The sequence below is a fragment of the Balaenoptera physalus genome, assembly GCF_965194825.1.
Source record: "Balaenoptera physalus genome assembly, chromosome: 5".
Classification (NCBI taxonomy): Eukaryota; Metazoa; Chordata; class Mammalia; order Artiodactyla; family Balaenopteridae; genus Balaenoptera; species Balaenoptera physalus.
This window is the reverse complement of record NC_138884.1, coordinates 119866286-119887294: the sequence shown is the minus strand read 5'-3', so window position 1 is coordinate 119887294 and position 21009 is coordinate 119866286. Positions and strand designations below refer to the sequence as shown.

Sequence of the window (21009 nt, the reverse complement as noted above, 5' to 3'; positions counted from 1 at the left end):
GGGGAAGACATTAGCAGGGAGGGTTGAGATGGGGGCCATCCGTGTGTACTTCTCACTAGACCTTCACATTTTAGGGGTGTGCTCAAGGCAGATCATTCTTCTCTCCTGTAAATTTCATCCAGATAAACTCAACTTAGCTATTTTCTGTGACCCCTAAATTCTTAGCTATCTCTTTGCATTTGAATTTCTTTGTTCAAATTATATTTTGTACATTTCTGTCTACGTTAGCCGTACAAAAAACGCGAATAAAAGTGTTAACCACAAACTTATTTCTGAAATAGTCCATACTGTAGCACTATTGATACAACTATCATGTTTTCTTATTTTAGACATTTGTACTTTTTTTAAAAGCATAATGAAGGTTTGGTTATTAGGTTTAGTTTAGGTATTACTTTAATCAGTTTAGGACCCATTTCAGTAAATTATCTGAAATAGAATATTTTCATTAAGTTTCTGGCTGATAGAATGGTCTATTTTTCTACTATTATTCATATTACCAAGGTGGACAAAGAGATTTTAATTTTAGGGAGGGAGTTTGCTGACTGGATAAATGAGACAAAACTCCCCTACAGGGATGCCGGTTCTTTGGTGCATGACCAACCCAACAGAAAGCTCAAAGAATTTTCTGTTTCTCTTTCACCAAGTAACAAAGCCTCTGCCTCCAGGAAAGAAACAGAAGAAGCATTAGGCATTGAGTACGCAAGTAGGAGCTAAAAACTACTGAATTGCTCCACATAAGAGAGGGTGAAGCTGAATTCCCAGGATGGTTGAGGAAGGAGGGAAGGAAGGAGGAAGGTGAGGTGGAAGGGGGAGAGAGGAGAAGGCAGAGAGATGAGGAAAGTCTGAGTGCTCTGTAATGGGACACCTTTCAGGAACCCCAGGTATTCAATCCTGAGCTCACAAAAGACCTGAGGAGACGCAGACCTACTAGAGAATGGACTTGAGGATATGGGGAGGGGGAAGGGTAAGCTGGGACAAAGTGACAGAGTGTCATGGACATATATACACTACCAAACGTAAAATAGATAGCTAGTGGGAAGCAGCCGCATAGCACAGGGAGATCAGCTCCATGCTTTGTGATCACCTAGAGGGGTGGGATAGGAGGGTGGGAGGGAGGGAGACGCAAGAGGGAAGAGATATGGGGACATATGTATATGTATAACTGATTCAGTTTGTTATAAAACAGAAACTAACGCACCATTGTAAAGCAATTATACTCCAATAAAGATGTTAAAAATTAAATAAATAAATAAATAAATAAATAAATAAATAAATAAAATGAATCATGTCAAAAAAAAAAAAAAGACCTGAAGAGAGTGAATTTCTTGAGGCAACTGGTGAAGAACCAACTGACCCATCTGAATTGGTCTGGGGCAAAACAGAGATGACACTTACAGATGTAAGAACTCAAGCAGAGGGGTGGGAAAGCAAATCCTAGACTTCCATAGCTGGTGAAATTGGGACTTGAGGCAAGTTTAATCAGATGTCTGAGGAATCTTCCTTTATGCCACCATTGACATGTTTAGTCCAACAACAACAACTAATAATAATAATAAAATAAATTTTAATCCTTTAGATCTGGGAGAGGGTAAGCATTTAATCTCCCTCCACACACTGCATAGAATAAAAGCTGAGCCCCACAGAAGCTCAAGCAATTTGCTCTGTGTCCCAGGACCAGAAGTAGAAAACCTGGGATTAGACTGGAGGCTTCCTGAAGCAGCTTTCTCATTTTTTGCAAAAATTGAAGACAAAAGAAATATAATAAATATGAATGAGTTCTTTAGACACAAGTTACTCAGATAGAGGAAACACAAGATGGGGAATCGGAAGACCTGGGTTCTAATCTCACATCTGCCTCTTTGCAGCTCTTTGCTTCTGGAAAAGGTACTTCCCCTTTCTGAATGCGTTTCTTCATCTATTAAGAATGGCTGGCTTGGCTCCTTTCAACTAAAATATTGCCCTTGGGATTTCCCTGGTGGTCCAGTGATTAAGACTCTGCACTTCCACTGCAGGGGGCATGGGTTCGATCCCTGGTCGGGGAACTAAGATCTTGCATACCACACGGTGCAGCCAAAAAAAAGAAAAAATATATATATATTGCCCTATTTTGTGAGTGCTTCTGCTTAGGGAGAAGCAGATGTTAGAATGAGTTCATGAGGTAAATGATGACACATGTAAGTTTTCTGGGAAAGTTGAGATGACATGATAATTCATACAACCAGCGTTGCCCAGGCTACTACTTGCCCTTCACTGAGACACATGGGACGAGGGAAGGAGCAGACGGAAGAGGGGAGATAACCGAATAGATGGAAGTATTTCTAATGGCCTGGTCTCTGTACCCACAGGCACAACTGTTGGAGCCTTTAGTCCTCTAGGCAACCACTCTTCCCCTGACAGAGTCCCGGAGGGGCTCAGGGTTTTTCCTCGGCAGCAGTGAAAGTTCTGCTCATTCCCGGCACCCTGCCCTTTACGCGACTCCTCCCCTCCACTAACTCCCGCCCTTCACTGACCCCAGGCTCATCCTCTACTTTTCAATTCTGCTTCAGACCGACCTGCAGGACATGGACATGTCACTGCTGGGTTAACATCTCTCCCATCTTTTTCCTGGGTCCCTGTCTCTTTTCTCACCACTGTCTTTTGCCATAGTCCAGACAAAGAGCCATCTCTTGCCACCAGATTTATAGGTCTTTTCCAGTTTCCCAGCAGAAAAGTCTTGCTGTCTTCACCTCTTACCAGGCCTGTAAGGGCTTCACATTTTCATGCAGTCTTAATGTCTTCGCGTCTCCTGTGTTCATCCATTCCTCCAACATGGATGTACTGAACAATTATTATGTGTTAAGGTACAGTTTCTAGACAATGTGGAAAGAGGAGTGAACTAAGCAAAGTTCGTATTCTAGTGGTGGAGAGGGGGTGGGAAATCCGGTCGCCAAGTAAAATACAGAAGGCTCAATCAAATTTGAATTTCAGATAAACAACCCATCATTTTTCATGTGATATGTCCGTTCAATATTTGGGATACACTTGATTAAAAATTATTTGTTGTTTATCCGAAATTAAATTTTAGCTGGGCGTCTTGTATTTTTATTTGCCAAGTCTGGCAATCCTAATGGGGGTGACAGAAAAGGAACAAAAAAATTCTCCCTTAGGTGGAAATTAGTGCAATGGAGAAAGCAAAGTAAGATAATGGGTGGGCATAGGGAGTGGTGGTGTGTGGTGGTGGGTATTCCAGGCAACCCCTGTAATAAGGGGACAGTTGCTCCAAGGCTGAGAAGGTGAGAGAGTAAATCCCTGGATATCAGAGGGAAGGTGGTCCACAGGAGAGAAGTCCAAATGCAAAGACCGTGGGCCGACTCCTGCCTCGCATCTTGAAACAAAGAGTTCAATGTGGCTGGAGTGGCAGAAGGTGAGGTCAGAGAAGCAACAGGGCCAGACCTTGCAGGGGCCCTTATTCCGAGTGCGATGGGACAGGCTTGGAGAGAATTGAGCGAAGTAATTATAAGTTGACTTGTTTTTAGGAGAATGTTGGAGGCTGGTGGGTGGCACGGAGGTGGGTTAGGAGGTCCCTAGGGTCAGCCTCTACCCCCGCGCCACCTGTGGCTCCCCTGGCCCCCCAGCAGCGTCTGCTCCAGAGCAGCCCTTCGCTCTCAACCCCACACACACTACCTTCCTTGGCAGAGTCCAGTGGTGGATTTTAACTCCACAATGGCGTCTCCATTCTGAAGTCTCGCCGTACGTTGACTTGATTGAATACTGATGTGCTCCTTCCCTGCTTTTAAAGGCTTCTGGTTCATTGTGTCTTCTAATAATTATATAATTTTATAGTTTAAACTAATGCTGTTTGATAGAAACATAAAGCAAGCTCCAAATACAAGCCACATGTGTAAATGCGAATTTTCTAATAACCACATTTTTTAGGTGTTTAAAAAGCAGGTGATATTAATTTTAATAATATATTTTATTTAACTGAATATATCTAAAACTATCATTTCAACATCATATAAATTAATATTTTAAGATTAATAGTATTCACATTATTAATGAGATATTTTCCTTTTTTTTTTTTTTTACAACTGAGTCTTCAAAATCGTATTTTATGCTTACATCACATCTCAAAAACTAGCCTTATTTCCAGTGCTCAAGAGCCACATGTGGCTAGTGGTACCATATTGGACAACACGGGTTTAAACTCTGCTCATTTTCAAGGTTCATCCCATACCACAGTCTTTATGGCATGGAAACGGGGTGGGGGGGGTGGTCAAAGAGAAGTGGGACAATTGCCTAGGGAGCAAATGGGATCAAATAATGTGGGATTGAGAACATTTTTCCATTGAAATTCTAAATACATTGGTGCTAGACATCTGTAAACAACAACAACAAATAAATTACCAATTTATGGTTATTCAGTTTAGTTAGGATAAAAATCTAATACGGACTACTCTGATTTCATTATGGCTGTGTGGCTTAATTTTTGGTGTTTGATTCCAACTTGTCCTTCTACTTTGTGCTATTTAATGCCAGGTTGTACAGTTCTAAATGTATTGAACTATAACATCATCAAAGATTCGCTTCTTGTTGAATGCAATGATTGACAATCTCCAATATACAAGTGGGTTGTGTTTTAGATTTTACATATATATATAGACAACATATATAGAAAAAAACTGATGCATTAGTTCAGTGGGTCAACCCACACAAACTTATGTAAAAAGGTGGAGCTAAACTGTAATATTATTAGAGTAAACTGGATCTCCCTTAAGTCCAATTTCTTAAACTAGGGGTGTGTGTACCCCTGGGAGTTCATGGAAGTGGGCTGGAGTACAAAAAGACAAAGGATTTATTTAGAGCATTCATAACACTTGAGGTTTGGGGCAAGGATTCTTATTTTATAGTTTTGTGTGGTAAAATGCTACATTTCTAGAAATTTCAAGGTAAAATATGTTGGTCATTTTCTACCTCCTACCTTCGCCCAAGTTTCTATTCATCCTCACTGGCATTAGGGGACTAGGGTGGAAGACTAAACTCAACTGAACTAGAGAGAGAGAAAATAAATATGAATGGAGAGCAGAAACTCCATTTTCCTGACTCTTCCCCAGATAGTTCTAACTGGAAGTCCCTGTGGGCACCTCACTGCCTTCAGAGGACCTTCCTCTACCAAGGGTTATTTACCCAATAGCTACCAAAGCCTCTGAGGCTCTGAAGCCTCATACAGGGGCACCCAACTCCCCACCATGACTGCCTGCAGGAGAGGAATGACTAGGGGCTGGTCCTGCTCACCCCTTAGGCCACGGAGATCCTTCTATGTGCTGTCACCGTCAGGGAGAAAGGCCCAGTCCACCCAGCGCTTTAGCGAGGTATCAGTGACCAATGCTGCCCATTTTTAGTCTTTATTTTATTACACACAGGCACCAACCCCACCAACTCCAGTGGTAGGAGAACAACCTTAAGACTGATACCATGTTATGTTCAATATCACTCATTTCATCTGCTGCTGTTTCAGGTTCCTTGTACAGTAGTCCCCAGCCCCATCCGCAGGGAATACGTTCCAAGACCCCCAGTGGATGCCTGAAACCGAGGAGGGTACTAAGCCCTATATATACTATGCTTTTTCCTATATGTACATACTTATGATGAAGTTTAATTTAGAAATTAGGTACAGTAAGAGAATATCTGAATTGCCCATATTTGGGGCCATTATTAAGTAAAATAAGAATTAACGTAAACACAAGCACTGTGATACCACGACAGTCGATCTAATAACTTAGTGGCTACTAAATGGCTAACTGGCAGGATACGCTGGACAAAGCGGTGATCCACGTCCTGGGTGGGATGCAGCAGAATGCACCAGATTTCATCACGCTACTCAAAACAGCGCACAGTTTAGAACTTCTGAATTGTTTGTTTCTGTAATTTTCCATTTGATACTTTCAGACTTTGGTTGACCACGGGTAACTGAAACCAAGGAAAGCAAAACAGAGGATAAGGGGGGGACAATTGTAGTTCTTCTGTTTAGATGAGTTCTTCCTGAAAATGCAGTACTTAAAGGAAACAAATCTATATTGACAAGGTGAATGTAAAATTATACTATGCTGAAAATTTAAAGCTGTAACCCTTTGTGATTGAAGTGGCAGGGAGCAGTGTTACTGCTAAATGGGCTGTTTCTCTTTAGCACTCAATTTTGTAGGAAAATGACATTCCTTTCTATTGTTAAGTATTCTTTCAAGTTGCCCCTGAATAGCAGTAACTAAAATAACTGTAAAAGCCTTGGGTGATGTTTTACATTAGAGTTCTAAAGAGTGTTTGGTTTAAAAAAAAAAAGAAAGAAAGCAAGCAGCGTTATCCTTCTTAAAAGTCAGTTCAACTTATTTTTAGCTTAAATACACTAGGAATAGCCCTAGAATTTAAAGTGTAATAGAGAAAACTCTATCAATCTACCTGTAGTTAAGATGTTAGCTGCTATTTTTCTTCATTACTATCTTTGGAATGTCCTTAGTACTTGTGAATATGAGATGCATTCAGAAATAGATGAATAGATTATCCAGTAAACATGAGACTAGTTCCCACACACACAAAACCCAGTTCCCATTTTTTTGGTCTATACTTCTCTGATACATTTCTCTGTATATGTACTTTTTTACTATATTATGTAGTAAAGTAATATCATTGTAACTTTATTTGAAGAGGCCTCATGATATTTTATCCTCATATACCAGAAAATATCAATACACCAGATGACATAAGCTTCATTCTCATTAAGACGTCCCTTTGATTTCTATTTATTATGCCTCTTTATGAAGTGCAAGAAAACTTTGCTCAAAGAAAAAAGTTCCATCTCAATTAGATGTCCTCTTAAGTTATTTACGTAGATATCTCTTTTCTCACTCAAAAACAAGCTCTCTGGGCACAGGTACCTGTCATGTCTATTTCATCTTTATATCCCATGAAACCCTCAGAGTAAAACATATAGTAAATTTTCACTAAATGTTAGTTGAATGAATTAATGCCTTCCAGAATCCCACTGGTTGGCCTTGGTACTCAAAGTTGTATAGCATTTCATCTGTAACATTCCTTTAACACAACCTGGGAAGCTAAATTTGAATAATAACAAAATGTTCCATAACTTCCTAATCTGAGTTTGAATATATTTTTCTTGTTATAACTTTTTACAAAGGTAAAATGCTATGAGCCATTTTTCCTTTTTATCTTCCCTTGATTCATTCAGGAAACAGCCTTATTCACTTTTTAGCTTTAAAATCTCGCTACATACCTATTTAACCTTACAAGTGATAAACGTAAAACGGCCCCAGTAAATTCTCATTTGTGCTTATTAAAATGGCCACAGGGACTTCCCTGGGGCACAGTGGTTGAGTATCCGCCTGCCAATGCAGGGGACATGGGTTCGAGCCCTGGTCCCGGAAGATCCCACATGCTGTGGAGCAACTACAGCTAAGCCCATGTACCACAACTACTGAGCCTGCGTGCCTAGAGCCCACGCTCCGCAACAAGCGAAGCCACCTCAATGAGAAGCCACTGCAATGAGAAGCCCGTGCACCGCAACAAAGAGTAGCCCCCACTCACCACAACGAGAGAAAGCCCGTGCACAGCAACGAAGACCCAATGCAGCCAAAAATAAATAAATTAAATAAATAAATTTTAAAAAATAAAATAGCCACAAAAGTAATTAAAATTGTGATATCCAATGCTGATGAAGTTGTGAAAAAGTAACAGAGTGGGTGCCTAGAAAAGCAGATCAATCTCAGCTCCCTTTTGGAAAGCAACTTAGAAACATTTACATAGATGTTTATTTTAATTTACCTTTAATAGCAAAAATTGGAAACAACCTAAGTATTCAATGATCTGGGACAGCTTAAACAAATGATCACACCTGACTTTGATAGATAATAAACTATTCACAAGACAATCACAGATACTGTGTAAAAACAAACGTATGGTATAAAATAATAAAAAATAGAACGTCAAACTATGTAATAAGCTTACAATTGCTTGAAATATGTAAGCATAAATTTAAAAGACTAGAAGGAAACCGGACAAAATGAAAACAGTTATGATAGAGTGATGGGATTATGGGTGCAATTTTTTGTTTTCTTTTACGTTAAAAGATTATTTTAACGAAATATAAAATCAAAGGGAAAAAAAGGATCAAGTTTTAGTCCCTCGATGTTCATATTTTAAGAAGGATGTTGTGCAGGTACCTAAGCAACATTTGTCTTCCTTGCTTCAAAATCTCAGCATGTATTTTGTCTGGTTCCAGGGGCTTAACCATTTTCTTTTAAAAATAATTCTGGCTACCATAGTTATTCTTTGAAAGTCTAAACAAAGTTTGTATTGTTCCCTGGCAGCACCTCGTTTGCATTAAACCATGAGTTACGATATTAGTGCCTCCTGGTGTAAGTTTTTTGAAGAAAGCAGACTCGATAACTCTTTTTCTGGTTGCATAGTAAATGACAGTCCTCTTTCAGGGTATATTCAATTTCCATTGGAGTTCTTACCCTTGGTTATGTACAAATAGCTTATCAAAATTTTCTTAAAATAGCCATCGTTATTGTAAGTCAACATTTTTGCTATTTTATCGAGGAAAGAGCAAATGATTATAGTGTAACTTTATATAGGAAGCAGAATTTCTTCCATGAGTTAAGACTTTAGCAATTACAATAATCCAGTATAAAAGAAAAACATTTTTTGCTCTTCTAGAAAGACACTATTAACTTCACATTGCTTAGTTTATCTGGTAGGTGAAGAAAAATCATCTCTATAGAAGTTACATTTAATTCAGGTTTGTATACATTCTGGAAGGTCATTTATAGATGGGGAGTATAAACCAAATGATAATGAGGATAGAAATATTCTTCATCAACTCTCCCAGTTTCGAGATGCATTCATTCATTCAGCAATGCATCATTGTACTAAAAGCACAACCTCTTAAGGCAGAGTTGTGTAAATCTGGAAAAATTACTTTACCTCTCTGTGCCTTAGTTTCTTCATCTATTAAATATAGATAAAGATAGTACTTACCTTATAGAAATTTGTGAGAATTAAGTGAGTTAATGAATGTAAAGCTCCTGGAACTTAAGAAATGTTGCTGTTTTACTAATGTAAGTGTTTTTGAAGGTGAGAGCACAAATACTAAAATGGCACAATTTCTGCCCTCCAGACAACCTAGAAAACATTCTTAAAAAATCAACTAGGTTTGCTGTTAGCCTAAAACTGCTCTAAAAAATAAAGTCAATTTTTTTTAATCAACTAAGTAGCAACTTTTTAACCCTCAGGGAAAAGAAACTTGCCAAGAAGTTGAAGCACATAATAAATGGCTTTGGGAATGTTTTTAAAGGAAAATGAAATTCTAGTTGCTCTAAGTTTGAGCTACATGGAAGTATTAAAAGCTACTTTCTTTCTTCTCCCAATTTTATTGAGATACATTGGACACATGACATTGAATTAGTTTCAGGTGTACAACATAATGGTTTGACACATGTATATACTGTGAAATGATCACCACAATAGGTTTGGTTAACATCCATCAACTCACATAGTTACAAGTTTTTTTTCCTTGTGATAAGAACTTTTAAGATCTACTCTCTTAACAACTTGCAAATATACCATACAGTATTGTTAACTACAGTCATCATGCAGAATATCTTTCCTTTGCTTCTGAGCGCAAGAGACTTCTGCTTTGGAAAACAACTGCTGGTTCAGAGTCTAGAAAGATTGATATACATCGTCATCTTTCTGAAATGGAAAATCTTTCTAGCTAATAGCCATCATCTTTTTCTCAAATGCCTATCACTCAATATGACAATGAAAACCACAACTCCGAATGTTGATTTTAATTATATTTACAGTGAAACTGGAAAGAGAAATTAAAGCCATTTTTACTTTTGTGTCAAATGTGTCTAAATGAGTTAAGTAGATGTTCCAAGCTGTGTATATTCTTCAAGATTTAGGTTTGGATATGCTCATTTGCTTAAGTCTAATAAATAGAATGATTTAGTCTCTATTTCCCTGAGTTGATGAATCACTTAAAAGTTCTCCATCAAGAAAGTCTTAAATTTTCACATGTCTTTTACTCATTCAACAAATATTGTACCTAGCATATACCTAGCTATATGTACCTAGCATCATGCTAGATACTCATTTCCATTGGTAATTTGCTTTCACTTTCTCAGTGGAGAAAAGACTCAACACAAGGAAATTAGCCCTCTTGTATCCTAGGTCCCTAGCACATAGAATTTTGGACCAAACAAGCTAACTTGTGTAACTAGTCTAACATGCTATGTACTTCTTGAGCATTATTGGGTGGTTATATCCTCTAATGAGCTATATAATGTGTTGATTTTGTCTGTTTTATTTAGTAGTATCTATCTTTTATTTTGAGGGTGAGCCCGGGTTGCCTGGAACAGGAGGACAGAATGGAATGCCAGGGCCCAAGGTTGGTACAAAGAAAACCAAGCAGAATCATTTGAGGCATGAGTTTTCATGAGATTGTGAGATGTTACACTTTTTTTATATCCCACTGGTTTTACTTGGATGGAATTTTTTGTCAATAATATAATATACTGTAGTATAATTCTTTGTGACTAAAGAATAAGTGATGTTTGTGATTCTCATTAGCATTAAAAATGCAGAGAAACAGTGTAGGATATGTCTAAATTTTTATTTCTGGGATACTTAAATAACATGAGAAAGCCTGTGTTTCAAATGTGACTTTGTCATTTTACCACTTAATGAACATATTACAACATAGGCCACGTCCATCCTGCCAACATTTGCATAATTTTTACAAGATGTGCTAAAGATGTTCACAGTGCCACTGTGACTTTTCCTCAAGATTTGGCCACCTCCAAGGCTTGCACAACCTAACCAGTTAATCAAATGAAGAGCACAATAAAAATGTGGCATGTTTGAAATTTAAAAATGGATGTAGTCTGAATTACTAAATAGGGAAAAAATGTAATAGAGATTTTTTTTTTGGATTCCAAATTTCCTTTGTTTTTGAAGAACAAATGAATCTTAAATATAAAAAGATTGCTGACAGTTTAGTTTAAACCAAATAGGCAGACAAATCCCAAGTCCTTTGATGAGTGACCATCCCTTGAAGTACAAAACTAATGTCTAATCCCATCAGCTGTGCTGGTGTGTATCCATGCCCACAGATGCTTGTCAGCTGATTTTACAGATCACATTGCTATTGACAGGCGCCTAGGACAGACCTAAAATTTATAGACCTGTCTTTTGTCCTGCAGCAGAGGAAAGAAAATATTCCTTCTGGGACTACAGCCATTTTCCTGTCTTCTTCCCTCTCTAGCTGCATGCTAAAAAGCCAAATGATAGGAGTTAATGCTTAATGCATGTTCTCAGTACTATTCTTCTGTTGCCTAGCGACCATCAGGATGGCTGCTGAGCAGTGAAAGGTAACCAGAAATTCAGAAAGCCAAAGGGTCAGGCGGAGTTTCAGGGAGTGAAAAGAGTGTTGCCTTCAAACAGACTTCTTGAGTGAATTGTAATTTTAAAAAACACAATAACCACCTTAAAAATAATTTTTAAAGTAGTCTGATCTTATTGCAACCCTTTCTCAAGCTTTTCTTAAGAGGAATATTATCATAATGTGTGTGATTTGCTTTAGATTTACTCTCTGACTCTGTCCCCTGTCCCTTCCTGGGTAAAGTGAAAATGAGATTCTTTTCAGAACACAGTTTTGCATTTTAGTCCTTGTACCGTCATGGTCATCATTTTGAGTAAAGACATCTCTCCTAAACTCACTTAGATTCTGCGCCAATATAGTATCTTTTCTGAAAAAACTAACGCCTCCTAAAGTACACCTAATTTGGAACATAGTGGTTAACAACAGATTGAAGAGAGTTCATGACATTGTGAAGGGGTCCAAGTTCAGGCCTTAGTCACATCAGGGGAAGACAGATAGAGAACTACACTGGTACTCTGACCCCTGAAATATTCCGTGCACCAGGGGCTGCTTTGAATGGAAGATTTCATTGAAGGATGTAAGTAAATAAACTCACCTTACTGAGTCTGTGAGCAGAATAAAACGTCGTAATCTCAGAAGCCTCGAGACGTTGAATTGCCACGACATTTTTCTCCTTAGTGCCCTAAAAGCTGGGTTTTGGCTGATCATCTTAAATATCTTTCTTTAGTCCTCAAAAGCAAAGAATTAAAATTACATTTGCCATTGATATCCACACTCAATGCTCCAGGAAACTCGTCTTAACCTTTTGTTTTTATATAACAACTATATATTGCCAAAATAGAAAATGTCACGTATAATTTATCTATTAATAGTATGTTTAATATCTGATTTTGTTTAGTGTTGATTGATTAGGTGTTTTATAATTTAATATGTCACTCAATCTTTGTTCTTTTGCCCAGGGAGAACCTGGAGAACGAGGAGAAAAGGTGAGAATGATTCTGCTGATTTTTTTTTTCCCCCAAAGAGGTACCAAACTGAACTGTATTTATGTGTGGTTGGATAGACAGATACAGGTATACAAGCATACCTTGGAGATGTTGCAGGCTCCATTCCAGATCACTGCAGTAAAGTGAATATTGCAGTAAAATGAATCACATGAATTTTTCGGTTTCCCAGTGCATATAAAAGTTACGTTTACGCTATACTGTAGTCAGTTAAGTGTTCAATAGCATTATGTCTAAAACACAACGTGCCTGCCTTAATTGAAAAACGATGCTGTTAGAAATATGGCACCCTTAGACTTGCTTGACACATGGTTGCCACAAATCTTCAATCTGTAAAGAATGCAGTAGTATCTTTGAAGTACAATATAGCAAAGCACAATAAAACAAGGTATGCTTAGTTATATAGATGTAGATAGATATAATGACCACTGTTTTTTCAAACTGCTAATTAGTGGAAGGAGAAAATAGTGTAATTCTTATATATGTATAGAAGTTTGGGTAAAAAAGATTTAAAGAAATGGAGGAGAAGGGTGCAAATTTAAACATTCTATGTCAGGCTTTTAAATGACTTTCAAAAATCCCTAGGCCTGCAAAATTTCTGTTCTACCTGTTTGCTAATACCACTCCAGTACTTTTCTAAGCATCCATCTCTCTCTCTATTACTTCTTAGGTCAGTAGGTTAAAGGGATACAGATGTTTACCTGCAGCAAATACACTGAAAGTTGTCCCAAAAAGAATTCCCATAAAACCCAAAAAGAGAAGCAAAAGGAGAAGCAGAGTGCATATGTTAAATTTCTCTTAGACAAACATCCTTCCTTACTGCTTTGGGGGAGTTCTCATGCTATGTCCTTTACCAGTGTTTGAGAAGTATGCCGTCTCTGCAGGCAACTACCAAGATACCACATAATGCCCTTCATAAGTGATACGATCTTTCTGACAAATCAGTATCATCACCGCTAATCCCAAAAGAAGTACATCTACAGATCCAGCAAGCTTCATGAACGTAACTGTATTTTTGAGCTGTATTTTACAACTGTATTCTTGTAAAACAAAAATAAAAAGACATTTATTCAAATGGAAGGAGAGCAGAGCAGAGAGGCGGCTCAATCAAACCGTTCACTTCATGACCACTCTGAACCAGTTTTCCTAATAAGAAAGTTTGTTTTGTTATTTAATAAAGGGATTTCCAAGCAGTTTTTAAAAGTGTGCTAATGAGCTGCCTATCAAAGATCCCCCATAACTTATGATCAGTATATTTATTTGGCTTCCAACCAGTTCATGGTAATTAACCTGAAATTAATTAGTCATCAGATGACTCTTTTGTGTAGAAATTAAGGAGGGAAAGGGAGCAGTGCCAGCACCATTCCAGGGACTCAACAGATAAAGCGGCTCAGGCTCCCAGGCCACTGTGCTGTCCCCGTCACCATAAAAGAATGCCCGAGCAGGATAGCCTCATGCTTATTTGAAACAAGGAAAGAAAGTGAAGAGAAAAAGTTAAACTCTCCCTCCTTCGCCACCCCTCCTTATCCCAGGGAAACCATTATCAGTAGCTTCTCTCTTATTTTACGGAAAAGTTGAAATGATAGAAGAGTGACCTCTTACGCAGCTGGACAGAAGGATGTTGCAGCTTATGGAATGTATGAACAGTAATGCATTGTTATTGCTAATGGTTATCATTAACAGCTTATGATGTGTCAGATGCTGTCCCAGTTGCTTTAGACACAGTAATTGTTTATTTCTTATAACCCCATAAAATATTCTTGCCCTTACGTTGCACATGATAAATTTGATGTAAAGAGAATTTCATTTGCCCAGTAGGGCCTGGACCTGGGCTCAGACTCCCTGGCTCCAAAATTCATGATGTTTCCACTAGAGCATGCTATAAGACTTAAAGAATTTAGAATTTAAGAAAGCAAAGCATGGATAATAAACAAATGACTTTTTTCCTAAAGCATTGCTTGTGGGTAGAAAGATACCAGTGAGGGAATAGGCATAGGAGCTCTCAAAAATAACAAAGGAAGCATAAACTCCCCAATTTATTTTACTATAATTTTTTTAAATTTTATAATAAGATATAAAACATTTATTTCTCAAATGCAAAACACTTAGGTCCAGATAACTCAGTGTTCAGTGCAGCAGTTTTGAGGGCTGGGTCATGCACTTTGAGGGCCTGGAGATTTGAGATGGGTAGGATTCACAGATTGAAGGGAAAGGAGAAGGCAGGGCTCCAGGTGGCAGGAGTGGGACAAGGAAGGCGACGGAAAGGGTAAAGCACACGGTATATTGAGGGAATCAGGAGAAAGCCTTTGTTAGAGTGACTCTTTGAGCAGAGAAAAGAGAAAGAGTTAAGGCGGCCAGAATAAGCTATTAGTGCCAGAATAAGCTATTAGAAGTCAGAGAAATTACTTTCTGTTAATATCGTGGAGTAGTTTAAAGCTATTTAGCCATGTTCATTGTAATAAAACTTATTTGGACTAGTTGATATCAGACAGCTGGTCAAGTAAAGTACATTAGCTCTGTAGAACATTTATAACAGATTTTAATATATAGTGCCTATGAAAGGAAACTTAAAATAATGAAAAGTACTCTTTGCTGAATGTCACCAATATATTTTACATATATTGCTTTTTTCCCCTCCTAGGGAGATGCTGGAGAGAATGGCCCCAAAGGTGATACAGGTGAAAAGGTACAGTGTTGCGAAATATGAAAAAGTATGTGTTTGAGCAAGAATATTATTTCATGTACATGAAAATGGGAGATCAGAGATAATTCTACACAATTAGAAAACTTTTAAATATTTAATTTATAAAAGGTGATTATTCCACCAGCTCCTAGCTACAAATTTAAATATTTTAAAAGTAAAATGCTATGTCAAAAATTCTAGAAAATGCGTAATTGGGTTTCTAGTAATATGACTTTCAAGACAAAAAACCCACCACTATTTATGTGTAAATGGAACACTCCCTTTATACACAGGAATATAAAAATAGAGTTCCTAAAGTGATTCCATTTGTCCCGATTTTAGGATAGAAGATTGCAGAGGATTGGGAGGGGATGCAAGAGTTTGATAATAAGCTAAAGTCGGTTGATTAGAGCCTCTCATGCAGTCTTGAAAATTTGCCTCAACTTGAAATCTACTAGATCCAGATATTTCGTCAGCCTTTGTATTGTCTTTTTTTTTTTTTTTTTTCTTTTTGGCCTTTAAACCATTATTAGCACTTATATTGCGGTGGTCTTTTGTTCATCTTCCTACCTCCTGTCTTTTTTTCTTCAGTCTATCGAAGTTTTTGCTTGGATTCTTACTTCACACACATCTCTGACATAGGAAGGAAATTTTTATTTCATTTGTGCTATATGTTAAGAATTAAGAAAAAGATCTTTTAAGAAGCTAAAAATGGAATAGTCAGATTTAATTTAAATCAGGCTAGTTGATGAAACAAAGAATGATTCATTTAGGCTTGTAGTTGACAATAAGAATACTCTACTTTGAAAATTATTACGGTACAGATGGACAATTGTTAGTCATAAAAACATACCCATAAAGTAAAGAGAAATTTGTCTTCCTCATTCTTATAAATATTAATATAAATATGGCATGGGTGGTAGGGAGAAATTAATGGTAGGAATAAATTAATGTCACCGAGTAGCAACTGTGTTTGTATTCAAGAGGTAGTCTAGAAATTAGAGTGGACTCTCGGTTTCTTGTAGACCAGGGTTTCCCAGCCTCCGCACTACTGACATTTTGGGCTGGATAATCCTTCTTGAGGGAGCTGTCAGATGTCTAGCCTCGTTCCTGGCCTCTGCCCAACAGATGCCAGTAGCATCCCCGAGTTGTGACAACCAACACTCTCTCCAGAGGTTGCCAATTGTCCGCTGGGGAACAAAATCATCCCTCATTGAGAACCACTGCTGTAAACCCATTTTATATGTATCTGTCAGATTTAAGTATCATGCTGCAATCCACCATGACATGAGTACGTTTAATACTAATGGGACCAGTGATATACCTCTATGACTTCTTGAAGTCAAAATTAAAAACCCTAGGTATATAAACATAGATATTTGATTTACCTTTGTTGTGTTTGCTTAAAAGCAGGGGTCAGCAAACTTCTCCTGTAAAGGGCCAGAAAATAAATATTTTAGGTTTTGTGGGCCGTATGGCGTCTGCCACAACTACTCAACTCTGTCATCGTAGCATGACGGCAGCCATAGACAATATGTATACAAATGAGAGTGGCTCTATGCCAATCAAACTTTATTTCTGGACGCTGAAATTTTAATTTCATGTGGTTTTCAAATGTCGTGAAATATTATTCTTTTTATATTTTTTTTAACCGTTAAAAATGTGAAAACCACTCTTATCTCTTGCGCCACACAAAAACAGGTGGCTAGCTGGATTTGGCCCTCGGGCCATAGTTGCCAACCTCTGTTTAAAGAAAGGAAATCTTCTAAACAGAGAGCAGTTTCTTCAAGTGAAAACCGTTTATGCCAAGTCTGAGCTATGCCTATATGGATTTATGTAGAGAATTTTAATCTGTAGAATATGTATTTTTAGAGCTTAATTTTTTGAATGTAGGCCAAAAATTGTTTCTTTAATCACACATTTTTAAAATTTAATATTGCAATAGCAAAGCAACTTTTTTTTTCTTTGTAAAGGCTAAATTCATCTCAAAGGAATACGGTTCTTATTTTTTATATTAATGCAAATCATTTACCATGCTGACTCACACATAGTAAACTCTCAATAAATGTTAGCTTTCTTACCACATGGAAATGGAAATCAACTAGATTGGTTATTTTTCTTTTTTATCGAAAAGTTTTATTAGTCAACTGAAATTAAGTATGAGAAATGCTTCAGTTAAAACAGAAATCATTTCTATAAATTTTCAATGAGTCTAAACAGGGGATTGTAAATAGAAATCTGTAACATATAATACGTAATCTGACCTGTAGCATTCATCCCCAAGAATGCTGTAATTGGAATATAATTTTTGATGTGTTTTTTAAACATTTCCTGCTTCTGTCACATAATTTGTTTCCAGCATGTTAGAAACACTCTTCTCATGGCCTTTGGGTTCAGGATGTGAAACTCATTCATCATTTACCAAGTTTGAGATGTAAAATCAAAAAATGCTTCTTTTCTGCCATTGATGTAGTAAATTACGTCATTGGCGATTCACTTTAATAGGATTTTTTTCCTTGTGATCCAACTCGGTGCTTTTGGATGGTAAAGCAATCTAAGCCTTTCCAGACTGGTCATCTGGAAATGCTGTGGGACTGTAAAAACCTCTGGGCTGGGTTTTCTCTGTGGCCAGAAGCTACGATGAACTCTAGAATTAAGAATGACCTGCCAAAGGCTGATTTTAATCATGTGTGGAGTTACTATGGGAAGGTTATGTTCTGCTCTTTGGAGTGTTAATCCCACCAACTAATGTAGAAATGCATTTCTTATCTATTATCCCAGCACTTGAAAGTAAGTGTTGGTGCAGACCACTGAATGGTTCCATCATGCCACTCTATTATTCACAACCTTATCTGTTCGTTTAGAAATTTCACATTCTTTCTTTTTTTTGGTCTGAGCATTTTTTAAAACTTTTTTATTTTATATTGGAGTATAACCGATGAACAGTGTTGTGATAGTTTCAGGTGCACAGCAAAGTGACTCGGCCATACATATACATGTATCCTTTCTCCCCCAGACTCCCCTCCCATCCAGGCTGCCACATAACATTGAGCAGAGTTCCCTGTGCTCTACAGTAGGTCCTCGTTGGTTATACTTTTTAAATATAGCAGGAAGCTTCACTTTCTTGGTATTGCCTCTCTGTGTCTTCATTTTTTTTTCTCCCCCAATCTCCATTTCTATAAATAACCTGCCTTCTTACTTTACACCTGCAGAGCATCTTTGATTTGCATCCTCAGAGCCTTTTCAGAAGCGACACCCATATTTGGAGCCACCCACCAAATTGCCTTTTCTTAAGGTCACATGGGAAGGCTTTTCTTTTGGGCATGGGGCCTTCTCCAATTTAGCACATATGATGCTTCCCTTAGCTTACAATACTCTTCTCTGCCCACCTCCACCTCCTCACGTTCTCATCCTATTCCTCAGTCTACTGAGACCTGAATTTATTAAGTCATTTCCCTGGGGCAGCCTTTCAGTCTCCCCTGGATTGTCTCTGTTACCCTCTATGTGCTCCCAGAGCACTCTTTATGATCCCTTTCATAACCCTTATCACAGTTTATTGTAATTCCTTGTTTAATTGGGCATCCAGCTCACTGGAAAAGAAAAAACAAACAAATAAACAAAAAACTATAAGTTACCAAACTGTTCTATTCCCAACACCAATCCAATTTCCTGGCACATAATAGGAAGATAATAAATATTTATTGAATGAACAACCTTTTAAAAATTTTTTTTTTTTACTTTCACCTGCTTCTTATTTTCGTTGAATGGTATAACTTTTTCCTGTACCATGCATTTGTTTATCATGTCTTCTGTGGGTGACACAAAATTTCCCAACATGACAATTTCTTCCTATCCCAGACTTTTTGTACGTGGAAAGAAAGAAAAAGAAGATATCTTTTATGCATTCAATCAACAATATTTTTGAATACATATATTTGTGTACATATATACTGTATACATATATACAAATGATTACAGTAGTCCTTCGGTATCTCCAGGAGATTGGTTCCAGGATCCCTGCAAATACCAAAATCCTAGCATGTCCCTTATATACAATGGGGTAGTATTTGGATATAACCTGTGCGCATGCGCCCATATACAATTGACCCTTAAATAATGGGGGGCTTAGGAGTGCTGAGACTCTGCCAGTTGAAATCAGGGTATAATTTACAAAAGGCCCTCCTTATACATGGTTCCTTCACATCCCTGTTTTCTCCATATCGTGGTTCCCCATCCGCCGAATTCAACCAACTGCAGATCGTGTGGTACTGTAATATTTACTGTTGAAAAAAAATCCATATATAAGTGGACCTTTGCAGTTCAAGCCTGTGTTGTTTAAGGGTCAGCTGTACTATAAAGCTTCTCTAGATTACTTATGATACCGAATACTATGTAAGCAGTTGCCAGGCACACAGAAATTTAAGTTTTGCTCTTTGGAATATTCAGGAATTTTTTTCTCAAAAGATTTTTAGTCCAAGGTTGGGTGAATCCGCAGATGCAGAACCCAGGGATATGGAAGGGTGACTATATCGTAAGCACAGGACAAGGGCAGGGTTTGAAACAGCATTGTTCGCTTTATTGCCCTAGCTCCTAGTATCCCTGCATCCAGAACATGGTTGGCACATAATCGATGCTCAATAAATATTTATTGAATGAATTAATGACTGATAGAAATATCACCACGTTCACTTTATTTATCCACATAGACTTCAGTAACACATACATATAATTACATACCAAGTGTTGTGCTTGAAAATAATCACAGCCAAAAACAAAAACTCTGTACTTGAATGGTCAATAGCAAAGTCAAATTCATTTACCTCGAGTATCTTCTCAAAGTATTTTTGGCTTTATGATTTACCCTGTGGAAACTTTTATTTTCAAACCAACTGATTTATGAAGCTAAGGGTATACTTAGAGAGACACAGTTGGGGTTTTTTTCCTACTTTAATCCTGTATTCATTTTCACTTTTAGAGGAATAAGGATTATAAACACTGACTTTTATTTTCACTACTTGCAGCATTATCCTTTAAAATGTTTAACTTAGGAACGTCTTCCAGCAATTGCCTTGCCACTTAAAAGTTATAAAAATTCCATGAGATTTCACAGTTCTAATCTTTTTTTTAAAATTTATTTATTTATTTTTGGTTGTGTTGGGTCTTCGTTTCTGTGCGAGGGCTTTCTCTAGTTGCAGCGAGCGGGGGCCACTCTTCATCGCGGTGCGCGGGCCTCTCACTATCGCGGCCTCTCTTATTGCAGAGCACAGGCTCCAGACGCGCAGGCTCAGTAGTTGTGGCTCACGGGCCCAGTTGCTCCGTGGCATGTGGGATCTTCCCAGACCAGGGCTCGAACCCGTGTCCCCTGCATTGGCAGGCAGATTCTCAACCACTGCACCACCAGGGAAGACCCACAGTTCTAATTTTTGAAAAGAAAGTTGATATATCACTCATAGTTGTCCATCAAATGAAACTGCTCCAGTTTCCACAAATAAATCAGGCTTTCAGGAAACTGTCCTTTCCTTCCCATCCACTTTCTCTGAGAACTAAATCTAGTCCTTATTCTCATTAGTGGATTATCCAGTCACTTTCCATTAAAACACTGGAAAAAAAGGTTTTTAAACTACAGTTAATACAAGCAACTTCCTTTTGTTTACAAGTTTACTACAACCATTGTGCCCTGTTGCCAAAATGAGATAAACCAATAATTCTTTTCTTATTCCAATAAAAAGAACATGGCAATAGAATTTAGGAAGTCCAAAATTCACTTAGGCTCAAGTTGCTTCAATTTCCTCATCTATTAAGTAAAAATAGTAATATCTGCCCTATCTCTTGGGAGTCTTGTGAGGTATAAATAAGATGAAAAAGGGGGCTTAGAAAAGTCAGAA

The 21009-nt window shown here is 37.7% G+C and overlaps 1 protein-coding gene across 2 annotated transcripts in view; it reads left to right on the top strand.

The window, feature by feature from the left end:
* The window catches only part of COL25A1 (collagen type XXV alpha 1 chain), a gene marked incomplete at its 5' end in the record, with an annotated part of 476870 nt that overhangs the window by 370753 nt on the left and 85108 nt on the right, over nucleotides 1-21009 (top strand). For both annotated transcript variants that reach the window (XM_082463101.1, XM_082463100.1), the window contains 3 exons: nucleotides 10391-10444; nucleotides 12397-12423; nucleotides 15083-15127. In XM_082463101.1, coding sequence (XP_082319227.1) covers nucleotides 10391-10444; nucleotides 12397-12423; nucleotides 15083-15127 — 126 coding nt within the window. The remainder of the gene's footprint in view (nucleotides 1-10390; nucleotides 10445-12396; nucleotides 12424-15082; nucleotides 15128-21009) is intronic.